This window comes from Falco naumanni, chromosome 8 (assembly GCF_017639655.2).
Source record: "Falco naumanni isolate bFalNau1 chromosome 8, bFalNau1.pat, whole genome shotgun sequence".
NCBI lineage: Eukaryota > Metazoa > Chordata > Aves > Falconiformes > Falconidae > Falco > Falco naumanni.
In genome coordinates this window covers 70,082-90,047 of record NC_054061.1, presented here as the reverse complement: position 1 = coordinate 90,047, position 19,966 = coordinate 70,082, and the positions used below count along the sequence as shown (strand labels likewise).

General features: G+C 45.0%; 1 protein-coding gene across 2 annotated transcripts; it reads left to right on the top strand.

Annotated features, from left to right (window-relative positions):
- The first annotated feature begins 743 nt into the window (after positions 1–743).
- SPRY4 (sprouty RTK signaling antagonist 4) lies at positions 744–15,876 on the top strand. 2 transcript variants are annotated; one of them, XM_040604619.1, is made up of 3 exons: positions 744–909; positions 4,390–4,444; positions 11,422–15,876. In XM_040604619.1, the coding sequence occupies exon 3, from the start codon at positions 11,468–11,470 to the stop codon at positions 12,365–12,367; it is 900 nt and encodes a 299-aa protein (XP_040460553.1). In that variant the 5' UTR covers positions 744–909; positions 4,390–4,444; positions 11,422–11,467; the 3' UTR covers positions 12,368–15,876. The 2 variants fall into 2 exon arrangements, with proteins under 2 accessions (XP_040460553.1, XP_040460552.1); XM_040604618.1 differs by lacking the exon at positions 4,390–4,444.
- Positions 15,877–19,966: the final 4,090 nt, after the last annotated feature.

The window sequence follows — 19,966 nt, the reverse complement described above, 5'->3', positions numbered from 1 at the left end:
AGGTTTTTGCGTGCGTTTTCGTATAGATATTGCCAGAAAAACGCGTAAGCTTAGCGCACAGTGGAGAGACACGCGTGTGACGCTCCTGCTGCAGCGCAAGGAACGAGCTGCAGCTCTAACCACAGGAAAACGAAGCCGAACGCTAAAGGCAAGATCACGAATAAGTGCTCACCCCACGGCCCAGGCTCGGGGCCCGGCCAGCCCCCCCAGCCAAACGCGCCCCCCCCCCCTCGCCGCCCACAGCCGAGTCCGCAACCGGACCGCGAGACACCCCCACTCCGGCGAAAAGCGCCGCACTTCGTCCCCCTCCCCGAGGGGGCTGGGGGCACCCCAGCGGCTGCTCCTCGCTAAGGGCCCCACGTAGAGGGGCCAGGGCCCGGTGGGGAAGGGGGCTCAGCGGTGCCCCCTACCCCCGTTCCCTCCACGGCGGTGGCTGCCGTTACCTCCAGCCCCAGGCAGGGGGCAAGGTGCATGCACGGCTGCCGCCTGCCCTCCGTGCATTTAAAGAAAAAATATTTTTTTTTTAAAAAAAAAAAAACCAAACCACACACAGAAACGCGAGCCATAGCCTTCCTCTGCAGCTCGCAACACGCTCCTCTCCAGCCCCCATTCATAAAATGCAGCCGAGCATGCGCGGTGGCGCCTCGGTGCCCACCCATTCATAGAGTCGGGCTGCCGCGCGTGCGCAGGAGGAGTCGCTGCCCTCCCATTCATAAAATAGCCATTTTCCCAGGCAGCGGCGGTTGCAGCATCGCGGCCGCCGCTGACAGCGCCGCGCTCGCAGCTCGCTTCCCGCAGCTTAGCCACCGCTGCTAGGATTCTCCCGGGTCCGGCCCCGGCCCCCCTCGTCCGCCTCGGTTTTAGGATTAACTCGCCTATGGAGAGATGGTCTTAGCTGAGTTATTTAAAGTAAGTACGAGAGCTCTGTTTCTGAGCAAATGTCAATTATTTTTTAGTAGAAAAAAAAATAAAGCCTGCTCCCCGAGGAAAAGCCTTGCGCTCTTTCTAGATGCATTTGTCTAGTCCCTTGAAGATCACTGGTCATAAGCATGTTTCTGGCTATGACTACCGGCAATTATCTGTAATTTTATGTAGTAGATAGCTGCCTGGTGCTTCACAACCCAAGGGAGACTGCATCCCTTCTTGCAGAAATTTGTATTTGTGTTCCTGCGTTTCTTATTTATGCCTCTTTTCTGTGTTCTTTCATCAGCATCTGCATTTGGTGTACATATATGGCAGGCAGATTTCACCATACTTGTGTCGGGTTTATTTGCAGGGCTTTTATAGGAGAATAAAGCTCTTTTTTCTGTTGATGGGTTGTCCTGTCCTTCATTGTTTTTTCCTTACCCAGAAAATAGGCATAAATATATGGTCACCTGGGCTGACAAATAAGAATTGGATATTTCTTGATTTGGAATATGAAAACTGATCATATGTATTTCCTCTCATTTCCAAATCCCTCTGTCTTGTTAGTGTCAAGTAGTTCTGAGCTGTCTCCATAATAGGACACTTCAGAGATCAGGCACTGGTGTGTCAGATCTTTTCTGCATGACCTTTGCTCTTTAGCATTTTATTTCATACAACTGTCCTTTTTTTTTTTTTGGCCTCAGTGCCTTATTCCATCATTGTTCTGTTCCTTGTCTTTCTGTACACTTGTTTTAAATCTGGATAGCTTATATATTTTAAAGGTTAGATAAGTAATAAAAGTAATAACATTGTGTGCCTAAAATAATTTCATTAAGGTGTATGAAATATATTGTATATGGAGAAAAAAAACCTGTCTTGGCTGCTCTTGTCTACCAACTGTGTAGTAAAGATAAGCCAGGATTTTATTTTCTGGTACCAGTCCTGGCGTCACAGGAGAAAGACAAGCCTAGAGATGACATGTTCTGAAAATTCATTATCGGAAGGGGAATGGAAAAAACAGAAATGGGCATATAAAAGGCACAGAGGTCTTAAAGGAAAGCAGGACTGAAAATGCAGACCTTGGGAATGGCAGTGCAAATTAATATCAGCATTAATCACAGGAGGAAAAGACTTCACTTTTTTTCTTCCAGTGACCGAGGGTCTGATTTCTTGATTTTTAAATCTTTTATAGCCCCAAGTTTTTCCTTAAAGGGTGAAGGAGAGAAGGAAAGAGAAAAGGAAAAGCATCCCTGAGTTATCCAAAGTAGAAAAGGGATGTTCTAGATTCTTTAAAACTTCTTCAGCTGCTACCTTTCTTCCATACCATGCTAAGGGGTACAGTGTGTCAAAAATCAGCTCAGGAATTGGTGTTTACTAGTAGTAAAAGACAAACCCGGCTTTCCCAGTGCTAAGACTTCCCATCTCTTTTATTTTGGGGTAAAGAATAAAGCTACAATTTGTGCGTGGAATCACAATGATCCTGATGACCGGCTTCCCCCTTCTCCATATAAAAATGAATGATAGTAGGAGGAAGGGTTGTTCTCAGTTATTGGAACCCCACTGGGGATGTCTCATTGATATTCCATTTTCCATGGGCTACTGTGTTTTCTGTTGCTAGAAGGGACTTTATATTGGTATTATAAAATTAAAAGGACTATTTCTGAATACTGCAGTCCTTTTGAAATTCTCCATGAAGTATGGGCAAGCGAGAAATTATTTGTTCTCCTCCTGAAACAGCAAAACAAAAGCTGTTTTCATGGAATCGTGACATTCCCAAATCATAGTGGGAAATGCAACATCTCAAAAAGCAATCCCCTCCCTGCGCACACCCCCCCAATCATCTTGTCAGACTTCAGTGAAATAAAACTCACAACCCTTGCAACACCACAGCAATAATTAATTCACAGTTCTGACAACTTTCCAAATATTAATGTATTTTTTGCCTTTAATCGTATTACTGTACTATTCTCCAAATTCAGCCCCGTACTCAAAACTGCCTTGTTATAGGCAAACAGTTGCTCAAGTACTGATTGGTTTTTATTCTTTTTAAATGCAATGCAATGTATTTCCTTAAGAAAATATAAAATCCTTCTAGTATCTTTATAATTTAGTACCATTAGCTTAATAGGACATATCTGAGCTTAGTTTTCTGGCCTTAAAATAAATGGTCTTATCCAATAAAAAGCCTTGACTAAGAAATTGCAGTCCCTAGAGATCTGAACATTAGTGGGCTAAAATGTGCTTTATTCACTTGCACCATAGGAACAGACTTCAACTGGTCAGAGACAGTTTCTTGGAAGTCTACAGGTCTCATTTCCCAGCTTCTGCATTTTTATGCTCTGACAAGAATTTAGTGTCTCATTTTAAAAATGGCAGGTTTCCCCAATAAGCTTTTTTTTTTTTTTTCCTTATTACTGGTAGAGGAAATTCTAGCTGTCCTTAGCTAGATAAGGCTGCTAAAGAGGCGAAGAAAAAGAGTTAATATAAATATTTTGTTAATATTAATACACACTATGGAAAAGAGCTGCTTTTTTTTCCTTTTTAAAGCATTTACAGCTTGACTCAAAATTCAGACAGACTAGTTCAGTCTTAATGAACTCCAACATTATATATTATTCTTAATCACAGATTAAAAACATGTGCTTACTGAAAGGTTGCCTTTAACTAAGTGTTGTCTTCCCTCTTTAAAAGCTTTTGTTGAACCTTTTGTCTTCCATCAGTAGCAGCATGTCCCTTGTCACTGCTGGGAGGTCTGGACAAGAGGATGTCCTTAATTCCAAACAAAGGCAGAGGCAGAATTTGTTCCTTTATCACAGCTCCTCCTCTGCTGGGACTCAGGAAAGCGAGTCTTTATTGATCCCTCCCGTTTGCTCTGGTGGGAGTGAACCTGGCCCAACAGCACCCTGCCAAGTCCCAGGTCCCTGCTCTGCCATGCCTGCCCCAGCTGCCCCACTTAGTGCATATACTCTGTGAAGCCCTATAGATCGTCCCTTTGCAAGTACTTCTGGATAGCAAGGATAGCTCTTAGACCAGTTACCCTGGCTTTGTTGTCAATGCATGTCCTGCATATTTCCCTCTTTTCCAAATGCCTGTAGGGGGTTGCTTTAAATTGCTCGTGGGTCCTGGCCTCCATTGCCATGCCAGAGCCAGCAAGGCAGGGTTTGTGCACATCCCTGAAGCACACGATGCAGCTGTGATCAACACTTTCTAGATAAGGTTTTCTAGACTGTGCGACCAAGCCACCATAGGAGAAATAATAGTCATTACTGTTCTAAAAGCAGTGACAAATCAGAAGAATTTTGCACTGGTTACCATTGATTCTGCACAGTGTTGACTTGCACAGGCCTTGAAATATGTGCCTTCCCTTGACAGTATACTACTTCAAAGTATATTGTTTTCTATTATGATAATTTCTTTGTATTCAGACTTACCTGTAAAGACTCTACTGATTTTTGTTCTCTTCCTGTTGCCCTATTGTTTCAGAAATCCATCTGTCCAATACAGCAAAGAAAGAGAGAATTTCTGCAGTACATTTACGGTAACTGTTACTACCCATATGTTAATCTTAATGGAGGTGATCGTCATATCTCTTTCAGAGACTGTAATTCAGTTTTTGCATAAATAATATCAGGTCTAGTATCATACTAACCAAGAGGAGGTGTGATCCAGCTGTTAGGTAACAAGATTCAGAGGTCTCGGGTGTGTACCCCTCACCATCACTGACCCATGACAAAACTCCAGGCCTTACCACAGCTCCAGTCTTGTCTCCCACAGGCAGCAGTCAGGGCTTGGCCTTTCATCTCTCCACAGTAATTTTTGTATCCTTTCTTCACAAAAGCTTGTGATGCTTCAATACTTGGAAAATTCTTGGAAACCTGTGATCAAAAATACTTACTGAAAACTCAAGTTTGCTTTACCCTGCTTATGGTGAAAAGGCAGAAGGCAACCCTTTCCCCATACCATTACTCTCCATCCATCTAGTAGCATTATAACCACTATAGATGTCCTAGAGCTCACATCCATGGCCACAGCAATGGGCAGCACTGCACCGCCTGCACGTTCAGCAGCTCCCTCACATTATAGGGCACAGGTCCAGGCTCAAGAAACGGGCCACCAACAATGTGACAGAATATGCACAGGACAATCCAGCGACAGCAGTCCCAGGACAAATCTCCATTTTTGGAGGCAAGCGGCTCTTCCCTGACACTGGTGTTGTTCAGACACAACAGAAGGGACAGGCTACTCGTGAGGTATAATTAAGGCATAATTCATTAGAAGATAATAAAGTGACCCCTGCTCTGGTACATGCAGCTTGCAAAGGATAGAAAGAGTTATTGGGGGCTACATTACTTCTCTGACCATACTGGTGGTCCCTCTATAAGCAAACACATGCCAAGCAGCATTTTTAGGGCTTTTATTTTCTACAGCATTTAAGGCTGAGTCCAGATATTTGCATGTCAGCATCTCACGTCGAAATTTTCTGCATCTTTCGTAAACGGGTTGGGCAAAACTTTGGTATCTTGTACCTGGTGCTGGGTGGACAGGAGGTGGGTCACAGGAGCACGTTTTCCCATTTTTCTGTGCACTTTGCTGGGACTATGGGCACTGGGAGTCATGCCAGTACTTCCCAGAGCTGGGTTTTGCAGGATTGCTTCCACATAGGACCCGTTTCTGGACTTAAATCTGGACTTATTCTCATTATTCTTTTGTTACTGCATACATCTAGAATGTGTTAAATGTGACAAAACTTACTAAAGTTATTAACTAATAGGTAACTGAGGCAGTTATAAACATTTTATATTTCTGCACTCAGTAGAGATTTAAGTAAAGATCCATTTTGTTTTTCAGTAACTGGAAGACAAGTTATCCAACTCCACTTTGAAAATAAAGATACTAGAACCTTATTGCTTCAAAAATTGTTCTGAAGACCTTGATGAGAATGAGGTTTCCTGTGGTTTTATGTAATTTTCTCATGGAATTGCCTACGAGGATGTAGCTTTCTATAAAATTATGTCGGCAAGTCCAAAATCCTATAAAAACATAAGATCGCTTTTGTTTTAATTTCATGACTAAAGAATCTTACAAAACTTTTGAATCTGAAATAATACCAAAACATTTTAAAGTAACAGTTGGTTTCCTACAACTTTAGGACTTGTAATTATCCAGTACAATATTAATTTTAAATTGGCAATATCTTAATGAAGAGATGAAACAAGCACTGCAGCACATTTATGTACCTGACTTTTGAATCCAACTTTACTCCCTTGGAAGGAATTATATTTTCACTCTAAAATTTTATGTGGTGAGCAACCAAACAGTCCCAGGATGGCAAAGGGGAAAATAAATTTTCTCTACATGGGAGTTTGTGGACATGTCTGCTTTGAAAAGAATGTAATTGTTTCACCTACCTCTAAAGAATGAAAAAATCCTGATGTAAGAACATACTCATTAATTTTTCTTCCTGTTGTCTGCTTTCAGAAAATTGCCTGTACAATTGCAACCAGTGAATTTGTGCCTATGATAATGCTATAATATGTCTGTAATTACTGATGATCGATCAGAGATTAACTAGGTTTTTTTTACAAGTGGTCTGTGTGGCATTTTTTCTCAACTAAAATGCAATTTGCAGTCAGACTGGATTAGGGCAGTGGACAATAAAGGCACTGCATAAAGTTTTGTAGATTTTGCAAAATTATGGTGCTTAAGTATCTTAAACCTCCTATTCTACATTATCTCTTCTTTGATTTTTTTTTAATCTACAATTTTCTTTAAATGACATGTCTTGTTATATTAAATCTGTTCAATTTGAGCAATTAATTCAATATCTGCAGGCAGTACCCAACTGCGAGAATAAGAAGATCTGTTCACGACACTGGCATCACAAACTTCAGTCCTTTCTTATTGCAGCAGATGAGCCCTATGAGCAGATATGTTCTTTATAAGGGGCGTTGCATTTGCAGCTCACCTCTAGTAACCATCCTCTTCTTGATTAGCCAGGGTGGCTGCCACAGGAACTCTAGTTAAAAGTGATGAGGGGATAGAAAGGGGGAGATGGACAGCTCAGTTTATTCTTTCTTGCCTTCTCTCCCAACAAAAGTGGCTCGCACTTGCCACCACTTCTACCTGGGGCTGCTTCAGACACACAGTGGCCAGTTCAATGTGCCATATGCTGAATTAGGTCACTTCAATATTTGAGCCAACGCTAGCAACTCCAAGACACAGTTGACCACTCTGAACCCCACCTTGCTCACATGTGTGAGCCTTCAGAGCCAATGCAAGGGCCCCAAGGTTACACTCCTTCAGCTCTTACCCTTTTTCAAGGTCTTAAGTTCTGCCAGGTCTCCCCAAGCATTAATTTTTCTTGGGGATGTGCCTGGAATGGAATCTGCAGTTTATAAGATACTAATGTCGCTGCTCAAGGCAACACTATCTTTGCTGACAAGCACTCTCTGTGCATGGTGGGTTCCTGGTAAGGAGGTGAAGAAGGGCATGGTGTCCTGCTTCTGCAGTAGGAATGAGCTTTCCTGCTGCTGAGCAGACATCTCACCACATACTCCTGTAAACAATCACTAGGTATCCTTGCATCTGCCTGCAAACTGACTGCATTTCAAAGGATGACATGCTTGTATTGCTCCAGTCATCCTCAAATGGTTCTGGCTGGTTGCAGCTGCAATTTTAACCCTCCCTGGGGAACACATCAACCAAAAAAGGTCAGGTTATGATGTCTTGAAGCATCTTCCAGGGAAGTTACCAGGATCCATGCATGTACCCAGGCAGGCATGCCTCAGCCTACAAGACTTCACAGGAGCAGTCTGACTTCTTGACTTTGCTTCTGATCCAGGGCAAGTCCTTAACCTGACAACTTGACTGGATTCCTCTTTACCATGAGAGATGGAGTGCTGTCTGTGTACACAGCTACCTAATACCTTTTGCTGAAATCTTTCTTTTTGTGGGATGCGGACATAATGCTTAAAGCAGAAACAGCTCAGGGAGAGATGCATTCAAAGCATGTGCCAGTGTAAGCACACAGACAAAAAACCTGAAGCAACCACACCATAAAATACCATCATTTTTGTCATCTGGGAAGATCCCAGTGGAAGAGAGCCTCCTCACAGGACGAATGCCACCCAGCTCACTCTCTAGTTTAGCACACAAACATCTTCGTTTGACCTGGATCCGTCATCAGCAATCTTACTGCACTGCTGAAACTTCTGGTGACAAGGCCAGCAACAGCAACATAGTTAGAGTCCTTTGAAAATTCCATAAGTACTGGAAATGTGTACCTCTTAAGAGTAGCTTGAAAGGTGAGAGCAGCTAACTGAGGAAACCCTCTGCTCAGGAGTGAGAAGGCAGTGAGAAGTTGAAGGACCACGTGTAGCAGCAGCACCAAAAACCAGTAGGTTATATATCTATCGTGGTTTAAAGGTGATCTTCAGCAAGAGAGCCATTGCGTCCAGAGTCTGGGAATTAGGAGAGCTGGGTCTTGTCCTCACTGAGAACTTTTATCCATGTATATGCCCAAATATCTGCAGTGTCTTTGAGTTTGCTATGTCAGGGCTTCCATTCCCCTTGCTCTGCAGAAATAGTTTGCCTGTTAGAAGGACAATTTGAAACAGTATTATAATGAAAAAAGATGATGAACCATTTTCAGTATTAACTATCCTAAAGTGTGGTGTGTAGTCCAGGGTTCATCTCCTTTCTGTAATAATTAACTCTGAAATCCTGATTAGCATTATCTCAGTTAAGCCATCTTTAACATCTACCAGCATATGGCCATGTCTTTGTACCAGGGGTTTGGGTGTTTTAAGAGTAGCCATGACTATACTTCTCCAGATTAATCTGATGACATAACTTCCATGTGATGTCATTGCTCGCTCTGGACTATTGCAGACTGTGCAAGTATCGAGTTAATGTAAAGCCCAAATGCCAACTCCTGTGTGCTGCTCCTGTCCCCAGGAGTGCCAGGGCAAGGGGATCCTGGTGCAGTGCCACCAGCGATGCAGAACACCCTCGACATGCCACCCTGGGTCAGAGATGCCATGTCTGGGGAAATCAGCATCAGATCAGCCTGTCTGCATTGACAGAGGTGGTGGATGCTGCCTAAGGGCTAAACAGCTCTCCTCCACACACATGCTGGCACACCGTGCACCTTAAAATAGATAATGATCCACAGATCCCCTCTAAACCTACTGTGAATAGATCAAACTGCAGAGACTTGATAACAATTGGGAGTGAGTTCAGGCCAGAATACAGCCCCATGCCAGAGATTAACAGTTATGAAGAGTCAGTGAAGACAGTACTGCCAGTGACATGAAGGAGCAGATAGGCTTGGAACGTTGTTCAGCATGCCACCATTTCCTCCAGCTACCTTCCATCTAATATCAAATCTGCTGCACTTACTCTTGGCAGCCAAAACAGCTGCATCTCTCTCCTTAAAAAACATAACAAATGCCAAAAAACCCTATGAAATCAAATTCTTCCTGCAAACATAACAGGATATCTGTCTGATACAGAACTATTTCGCTAAACTCTGTCTTGCAACGAGTACTCTTTATATCAATCATGACACTGGATTCTGAGGTACAAGAGGAAATCGAGGGTTTTTTTCCCTCTGCGTGCCCCGTAGTTGTCAGAATCATTGCTTCTTTTTATTTTTTACATAAAGTAAATAGGAATAGATGCTTTAAAAAGTCTCTTGTTTCTCGAGTCAGGATGTCAATGAGCTATGAATAATGACATAAAAAAAATCCAATGAATGGCTAAGAGCCAGCAGAGAGTTTTAACTAATGAAGAGAAACAGCATAAGGTCTGCATTACAATAATCATCATTACTGCTAGATAAAGCACTTCTTCCTGCTCATCTTGTGCAGTGGACAAAAGGAGCCTGGCAGGCAGGATGCAGTGCCAGCATCCAGAGGCGGCATGTGCCGTACTGACCACATGTTGCTGCTCTGGCACCCGTCCAGCATCAGGCCTCTCTCCTATTGATCTCAGGAGAACTGGCAGATTTTCAGCCCCTCAAATGCCAAGTAAGCTATCAAAGCAACAATTTACAAATAGAATAGTGGACTCCAGTAACATTTTTCAGTGGGTAAGAATGCACTTCCCTTTCCGCTTCCAAAAATGTATAATTAGTTCATGCTCCAGTTTTTGTAGCATTGTGGTAAATTTAGGAGGGGTGTGGTATGTGTGTGCTGTTGCAGAAGTACATAAATTTACACACGCACAGACACACACAGACGCACACACAGACACTCTCTCTCTCTCTCTTCCCCTCCTTGTGTGTGATTTGCTTGTAGTTGGTACAAGTTTTTTCCTGACTTTTTTTTCAGACTGCTGTAACATCAAAATCTTCTGTTGGAAAAGGTTAATTTGTTTGTCTGAACGCAAACAACTGGCAACGCCTTAAGCTGTTTGCTGTTTCCTCTTTGTTGGTACCAGAAGCTTTTCCCCTCCTGCAACTTGCTCTGAAGTTTTACTCACCACTTCTTTAAACTGATCTCCAACATTATATTATTTATGAATAAAGGTCACCCCGTGAGGAAATGGCACATCTACTAGAAAACAATGTGCACTTTCTAAATTTGAACCAAGTAATTTCCGTTCTTTGATTTAAGTTTAGTTACTTCCTGTGGTTTCTTGTCCTATGCCGCTGCTGAATCTTTGGATCGACTCCAGGATAAATTGCACTCTTTCAGTGAAATCAGAAACTGTGGCAATAGATGGTTTAGCTAGTATAGCTGGTAAACAGCACTTAAGCTAAATATTAGTCCACTTAGTGTTCTGAAGAGAGTGCCTAATTACCTGCCCGAGGTGACATATTGAGTCTGACCTGTGTGAGTACTCTCCCCGTGAGCTGTGCCCATTCACTCCCACCTTGGTTTGCAACCAGACAAGCTGCTGAGCAAGAACCTCCACCTCAGAAGGGCTCAGAGCAGCCTTTGAAACCAGTGGAGATGGGACACTTCCTTGACGAAGCCAAACCACCCTCCCACAAGCAGATTCTGGGTTAGCAAGGGCAAGTGCTCAGTCCCACGCTCCAAAGCATCTTTGTACCAGGCCAATGCTCCTGGCAAGCCAGTTTTGCATCAGGTTTTTTTAGGGATCAGGGTCAACTGCGGAAAGACCCCAAACCTTAGACAAGTTGTTTCAGGCAGTTTGCTGACAGAAGTACATGTGAATAGACACCACTAACTCTAAGATGTGCTTTCCCTTAGTAAAAATGAGGAATGAGCACTCTGGGAGCCTGCAGTAATAATGGTGGCCTTCCCAGGACCAGAGGAGCTAGATATGGCCAAGTTTAGGGAGAGGAACACATTAGCGAAGGAGGAATGACACACTTTATACCTGGGCAAGTGCTCTGACTCCCTCAGACACACGTTTACCTTTTAAGATCTTCTGCATAATAACCAGCCTTGGTAAAGAGCCCTGTTTGGGCTGGGGTTGCAGGGTAACTCAATAACAATGTGCTCTTTCTCTCTCCCATCCCTTTTCTTTCTCCTTTCCTTCCCCCAGGATACTTAAGAACAGATTTTTCACCAGTAATCAGACTGCTTTATCAATGGAGCCCCGGATTCCCCACAACATCACCATTGTCCCCAACTCTGTGATGGTCCAGCCCTTGCTGGACAGTCGGATCCCCTATGGGCGGCTACAGCATCCACTCACCATCCTGCCAATTGACCAAATGAAGACAACTCACATAGAGAATGATTACACCGACAACCCCACCGCTTCCCAGCTGGCAGACCAGAAGCGTCTCCAAGGCTCCCATGAACTTGTCTTGACCAACCAGCACCTGCAGCGCTGTGAGCAGGATGTCACCCACCCCTGGATTTCATTTAGTGGGCGCCCCAGCTCCATCAGCAGCAGCAGCAGCACATCTTCAGACCAAAGGCTCTTGGACCACATGGCCCCAGCACCAGTGGCAGAGCAGTCCTCCCCCCGAGCAGTTCGCATTCAGCCCAAGGTGATTAACTGCAAACCCCTGGACCTGAAGGGACCTGTGTCTCAGGAACTGGACAAGCACTTTCTACTGTGCGAAGCCTGTGGGAAATGCAAGTGTAAGGAGTGCGCGCTGCCCCGGACTCTGCCTTCGTGCTGGGTGTGCAACCAAGAGTGCCTGTGCTCAGCACAGAACCTGGTCAACTACTCCACCTGCATGTGTCTCGTCAAGGGCATATTCTACCACTGCACCAACGAGGACGACGAGGGCACATGTGCTGACCACCCCTGTTCCTGCTCCCACTCAAACTGCTGTGCCCGCTGGTCTTTCATGAGTGCCCTCTCCCTGGTGTTCCCTTGCTTGCTCTGCTACCTGCCAGCCACTGGCTGCGTCAAGCTGTCCCAGAGATGCTACGACCAAGTGAGCCGGCCCGGATGCAGATGCAAAAACACAAACAGTGTCATTTGCAAGGCATTGCCAGAGAGCAAAGGAAGCAGGCCAGAAAAGCCCTTTTGATAGTTTGGGAGGATGCTCCACAGAGTGGGGTGGCGTTGGCTCTTTTTAATAACCTGTGTTCTGAGGATAATATTAGCCTTTGGCCTTTAGAGAAAGCAGAAGCAACTATTTCCACAAACTGAAGCACTTTGGGATATTCAGGGTTTTGGAACTGGTCACAATTTAAATAGATGGGGCCAAAGGAGGAATCTTAATAATGTAGCGTGAAGGCTGAAAACCTATCTATATTATGAAGTACAGCTGCTTAAAAACTCCTGGTTTGGACGGATGTCTGCTCGCCATGCCTGCACACCACAAGAACCATTAACTGCTTGCTTGGCAGGCACGGCCGCACAAGCAATACCTGTTCCCAGCCGAAAAAGCTGCATTGGATTCATATTCAGGGTGGGCCTCTTATTTTCGCTTTCCTCCCAAACTGATTTGCTACCAGCAGCCTGTTGAGTGATGGGCTAATTCCCTCTGCCCTCCTTCCCCACCTGCACACCATTAGAAGGGCCAGTTGCATGCAAAGTACCTGTTTCTCAAAAGCTTTCTGTGTCCCTCAAAGATTTTGAACCAGAAGTAAAGACACAGTTCGTATATTTAAGGGTCTTTTAACATCTAGGCATACTGCTTTCTTTGAACCCACCTGGCCATGTTGATTTGGACTGTCTGTTTAAAGCAAGATGGTAGCAGGGTTGCTCCCTCCCCAGGAAGAATAGCAGCAGGATGCATTCAGGCAGTTGTATCAACATTATGTCTTTCTGTCTGTAAGCTGACCCTTAGCATCAGGTTTCACTCAAAGGAATATTAATTTTGCATCAACAGTACAAACCCACTCCAGAAGGATGTTGATCGAATCCCCTTTCCCCAACACGTATGCTTGCTCCTCCAGCGCTGGGGCAAAGGGAATCTTAACTCATGCCACAAAGTGAAGATGTTCAGCATTTGTTTCTCTAAACCTCTTAAGCTCTGTTAAGAAGTCACAAAAAACCTAAGTGTATGATACACATAGGTGTATTTTTATAGGGATATGAATCCAGTACCTCCTCTCCTTGAACAAGCTCTTCTTTGCTCATTGAATATTAAGATTTAATTTTTTTTTTATCTTGGGGATGAATGGGTTTTACTTGAAATCCAGCCTGTTCCCCCATCTCTATTGCTGCTGTTTGACTTTTGCCTCCTCTGTAGTAAAATGTGTCTTTTAAAATGTCGAGAATGCTTTTAATGTTTATTTTAGTGTTAACAAACACTACGGAAAGCCAGGGGAGGGAAAAAAGAATGTGCCTATGGTTTTCAGTAAGCAAGTATTATCAGCTTTGTCTGTGCATTCATCCTAGGGCAGGTTCTGCATTCCCTGAAGATGCAGTAACCCCTTTATCCTGACAACTGCAAGGTGCTACATAAAAAAATTTGTCCAAACATGCAACACTGTAATATGTAGGTAGGTACTTGTTGCATGCATAAAACTGATCTAGTCTTTCTTTCCTTTTTTTTTTCCCTTTTTTTTTTAATTAAAGGAAATTTCCTCAGTAAATGAACAGCAGTGACAGTGAAATGTCATCTCTAATTAGATAAGCAATAGGCAGAGCTCATGTAGCATTTCCAGGAATCCCATTTGCTTGGTTCCAATACAGTTGCTGTGTAGAGGTTGGCAGGAGCATACTGGTGGGACTTCTGGTGTCTTCTGTTTTCAGAATTCATTTAACCTGGATGACTTGGGGTTTAGTTAAGCTTAATTGTAGGTATCTATTGAATGGGAAATTAAAAAACGAATACAAGCCCAACAAACTTTCTATATTTATAACATTTGCTGGCTTGTATATGATTAGTTATAGAAAAAGGGTTACTACGTCTGTCACCAGATACCGGTTCCTGTAGTTTATCCTTGTGTTGACCGTATGGAGACACCAGAAAGAAGGAAGCAGGTGGGGATCCACAGATGTATTTATTATCTTGCACAAATTGGAGGGGAAAAGATAAAAGGAAACCCAGCCCTAAACTAGCTGAACTGTTGGTTGAATGTATAAGGTATTGTATTTAACAAGAGAAATTTTTTTCCTAAGATGCAAACAGGCTAGGAAATGCAGCAGGAGAGGTATTAACCTGCTGCCCTCCTCTGTTGTGGGACCATACAGGTACAAATGGCCTCCACCTATGGTTGTTTTCCCTTTTTGACTGGCTGTTTCTGGGGGATCTGTGCTGAAAATCTGCAATAGCAAAGCCCATGGCTTAGGCGCATGGTCCTTGCAAGCAAATATAACGCTGGAGTGGTCGCCACGGTGCCAATCTGCACTCATGTACATGCACCCAAGCAATCCTGTATGGATTTACTTTCATTGTACATAGCTGTAAACTATTTCTCTCTTGGTTTCTTTTAATATGTAAGTCCTGCTATGGTATAAGGCAATCCCATGCTGGAAGATTGTAAAGCATTAGTGGATGTGTTAGAGCAGTGGTAAATGTAGCAGAGCAACCCTCCCGCTTCAGCCTCCCAGCACAGCGACTGGACTCTGCTCCATCAGCTCCTGGCCCAATACATGGCAAGAAAGCACCAAGCTCTTTGCAGAGTGCTCAGGACGCTTCGGGGTCAGCTGAAGCAGAGCCTCTGTGCTGCACCACAGGGCTGGCAGAGGGTACATCTCCAGTCAGTAATGTCTTTATTCCCCTCTCTTCCCTCATCCTAATGCCTCCGTTCCCCCATCCCCTTGTAAGGTACTTGGGTCTCCTGCCACCCCTGAGATGTACCATGGGCATGGTGCGATGTAACCTCAGCCACAGCGAGGGCATGGAGATGGCAGCTCTGACTGTCTTCCCTGCAGGTTGGGTCCCCCCTTGCAAACTGAGGAACCGTTGCTAATTAGCACAAACCTTGGGTGTGATGTTTGCTCTCTGGCCGTGTCGGTGCAGTGGGGTGGGACCACAAAGGAGAGGTGAGGGCAGGTTCCCTAGGACAGATGCTGTGCCTCCGCAGCACGGCTCTGGAGGAGGATAGCAGGGCTCTTAAGCATCACCGCCCTGAACTGCTAATTGCTGTGGCAGGTTCATTGCTGGGGGTTTGTCCTCTGCCCACACACAGAAGCAAAGGCCCAGAAAGCAAGAAGGGGTGACTTTACGGCACGCTGGCAATGCCACACTATGTCCCAAGCTGGAGCTCACCATCAGCAGAGTGGCTTCAACAGACAAATAAACTATCCCCGTGCACTCTGTCTCAGTGCCTGCTGAGTACAAGGAGTTGCTACTAAAACCGCACTGTTGCTCCCCAGGCACTGGCTTTCCCACCTGGATGAGCCCTCGCCCTCTCGCAGCACTGCGTATTCCCCCTCCCACCTTGGACATGCTGATAGTTTCCCCCCTTCTCCCGTTACCACCCCACCCCATAAACACCCTGAAAAGTTACCACAGAAGGTTTTCTTTGTATAGAATATTTATTTTGAAGCTCTATTTTAATAGTATTTATTTTAGAAAGTCTACTATTGTAAGAGTTCTTCTGTTTGTGAAGAAAAACAAGTACTGATGAATGTGCTGATCTAGAAATTATATATATATAAAAATATATATATTGTTAAATATATAAATGGCTGTTGTGGTTTTTTTAGAAAAAAAAAATCCTGAAGAATGTTTATAGCAATTATTCTAAAAATACAAGCAGAGAGTACTCCAAATCAGTTATTTGATACTATGCATACCAGGAGCGATTGAGGGAGTCAAGAGCTTGGGCAGGCTAACTTGTAACACTGATGACATGATGGCCCCAGGGACACTGGCACCTGGTGCAGACACCCCTCACCTGGATCGGGATTGCAGACTCCAGTACACACCGTTGGTAGTTGCAACATGCACCAGCGTGGCAAAGCTGTGGCAGGGGCAGAGCATCCCTGAGGGAAGAGGAACCCCCAAGCTCCCAGCACAGCGGGGAGCTCCTGCAACTGACAGCCAAAGCCACAGCAAGGGGAGCCCCAAAGGCATGCGGCCCCTCGCTGGGGTGCTCTCCAGCCCCACCGATTTATTCCAGCCAAGGAACTCAGGACCATGCTGGAGTTGTTCTGCCCTATAGCCTGGCCTGTCAGGGTGCACATCATCTAAATGTCCCTTAACTCACCCGCAGTGGGGAGAGCTAGGTCCTTGGTGAGGAAAAATACCCTACTCTGTCCACTTGTAGGAGCAATTCTCCCCTTCCCTCCACCTCTAAAATACGCCAGGGATACTTGCATAGAAGTCAGGCTGCTTCTTCCACAGGGCTAAAGCTCAACCCTTAGCGTGAAAATTTGGATAGAGATTAAAAAAACAAAAACAAAGAAACCAACAAAAACAAACCCAAAAAAGCCCAAAGTCAATGGTACCTACTGCATAGAGGGATTTTGCTGACAGGCATGTCCCAGAACCTCCCTCGACTTTCAGACCCACTCCCTGCTGTCCTGCTTCTCATTTCTAGGAGCAGAGCCTGCACTTTTTGTACACTGAGCAGCCAGGGATAGGGTCTGCTCAAATGCCACAACCACACAGACGGGTGTGAGCATGGTTGGACCATGTGAGACAGGGACAGAGGTCAGAGGAGAAGGCCAGGAGGGCTCTCCCCGCCCAGCCACCTTCCCTTGCACTCATCCAAATGTTAATAATACAATCAGTACACAGCCTCAGGCAGGTATAATTTTCATAATTTATGAGTCTCCAGAATAGGAGGGGAGCTCCAGGCTCTATAGTGTTTGCACACCTTTCAGCAGCCTGTGCAGGGCTCTGCAGGGCTCCGCATCTCACAGCAGCGCATCCCCTGCATTGCCCACCTGCACCTGCCACCCCTGGATACCCACGATTCGGGGTGTCTCTACACACATGGAGCAGGAAGGGACTGAAAACGCCTCCTTGTTTCCCCAAGTCATTAGAAACTCTTCCCATTGACAGTGGTGTTAGCCCTCTGCAGCTACAGCCATGACCCAAACTCCTCCCCCAGGGAGGGCAACGCGGTGCAGGATGAGAACCCCAGCCCCATTTACTAGTGGCACAGGGTAGGATGCAGTAGCTGGCGCCAAGCACAGAGCATGCCAAGGACAACACTGAGTCACTCATGTGCGAATGCAAGCGGCCGCTCGCTTACAGCTGCCTCACCAAAGAGCAGGGCATTGTTTCCTTCAGTTATTTATTTTTAGAGACAAAAAGCTGAAGCTGCTTCTGTGGTGTGATTTACCCAGGTGGGGCTGTGCTGCCAACACTGGCAATGGGCACCGCTGGGGCCCTGGCTGGATTTGGAGCATCCTCCAGCACTGGCCAGCCCACCCTGAGGCCTCTCCAAGACCCCATGCCTCAGGGCAGCCAAAACTCTCTGACGCCCCACAGTAGAGAGGGCTCGAAAAGCACAAGGAGCTGGTAAGGACCAATTCACTGGAGGTATTTTGCCCTTTTTTGCCCTTGTGCGAGTCAGACATGCCCCTGCTTGCCCTGCCTGGCCCCCAAGCCACATTGTGGGTCCCCCAGCTCCCATCCATAGGCACACACCACCCTTCCCCCTCCTCCCCCCCTCCCCCCCCAGCTTTGGCTGCTGCCTTATGTGTCACCAGCATCACATTAGACTGCTAAAAATAAAATCTCTGGTTATTTTTCACCATTCTGTTATTTATTTGCATGCACTATAGAGCTATGACTCATTAAAAGACATGCCGTCTTTTGTGCCATCAGCAAAGGTAACCCAAGTACTTTACCTGGCCTGAAATAATATTATTGAAACAATAATGTTGAATTAGTCACTGGATCAGATAAAGAGACAATAACTGCACTGTACAGATCATGACATCTGATGCAAAAAAATTTGTAGTAAGGAAAAGATGCTGAATTTGTTATGCTGGTCATGGGTTTGTGTTTGTTTTTTTTTTAAACAAACAGACTGAGCCAGGATGTATAAATTTAGATCAGAGTTTGGCAACACTGACTGATGTCTTGCACATAAAGCTTTAAAAATATCAACTCAGTGTTCACATCTCTCTGCTGGAAACAAATCAGAGCACTCTTGTTGATTTGACTAGTAGATGTTAAAGTAATATTTTTTTTTACACCATTTTCAATAATTGACCAGTGAAGGAAATCACATCCAACACCATGAGCACAGGTTATGAAATGGCAAAGAGATATATAGAGCTGAAACTATAACAGACTTCTCAGTTCACTACCGGGTCCAAAGCAACCACAGCTCTTGGAGGTCAGGCCAGAAAGAGAATTTCTAGTGAACTAAAGCATCCAAAACACCCATTAAGCAATGTGTTAGTTCTGAATGAATGGGCTGAAGGTTATAGGAATGAGGTAAAAAGCTAATTTTGAAATTTCCTTTAAAACTATTTTACTAAAATATGTGCTTAATAAAAATGCTGAGATTTTTCCAAGGGTTTAAAAAACACCCTTCCTGAGATGTGACATCTGCCAGCTTTGCCAGCACCAGGAGGAGGGGATGGGGACAGGAAATAAGCAATGTTGGGCAAAAGTTGCATCCATCCTTGAAGACAAACACTGTGATAATACAGCTTCACACCAAAAGTGATATAAAGCCTCGAAGATGGGGCTTTTCATTCCCTGGAAGCTCTGAGGTGGGTGGGGCTTTTTTTTGGCTGGGGAGCAGCATGCATTCTTCCATGGTGAGACATCTCTGCAAGAGCTAGGGGAACAATGGACACGATGTGATCCAGGAAAAGACAGTAACTGCAGCGGGCATCAGATGCCCAGTTTGAAAGCTGAGGCTAAGGCGGTGCAGGGATGGCTCAGCACCCTGCCGTGGTGGACCCAGCAGGATCCAGCCCTCCCAGGCCATGTGTGCAGCACCACTCGCTCTCAACCCTGGGACCAAGGCAGAATCTGTCCCCCACGTGCAGCTCTTCAAAGCCCGTAACACCAGCGTGCCTAAACTTCTCCAGTAAAGGATTTTTTCAAATTCTTTGCAATTATACAAATGTTTTCCCACTGTGTGTACACATGCTTGCAGGTACACAGATATGCATGCACACACACACAGAGCCAGAGCAGGATTATTTGGTGCTCTTCCCTTTAGCGAGCACCTCTGTTATGTTTACATGGAAACTAGATAAGGGATTCAAGGCCTGGTCTGTCTTTACTTAAAAAAAAAAAAAAGAAGCTATTACAAGTCAGCAGATCCATATCCATGATCATGCTTCTGATACAGGAGCTTTCCTTTCATTTCTTGAATTTCCAGGTGTGATGCTGAGGCAAGCGTGGTCAGCAGAAGTCCGGCTGTGGCACGGGAGGGCTGTGCTGCTCTCATGTGTGTACTGCCTCCCACAAGCACCTCTTTCCCAGCAATAATTTCTGTTGCAGGGATTAGACACCAGTGGTGTGTGAGTGGGGAAACGGCCTCAAATTGCACCAAGGGAGGTTTAAATGGGATATTAGGGAAAAAATCTTCCCCAAAAGGCTTGTCTAGCACTGGAACCAACTGCTCAGGGAGGTGGTAGAGTCACCATCCCTGGAGGGATTTAAAAGATGATGTGGCACTGAGGGACATGGTTTAATGGTGGACTTGGCAGTGCCAGGTTAATGGTTGGACTCGATGATCTGATCTTCAAGGTCTGTTCCAACCCAAACAATTCTCTGATGGGGGGCTGTGCCAGGAGGGAAGCCCCA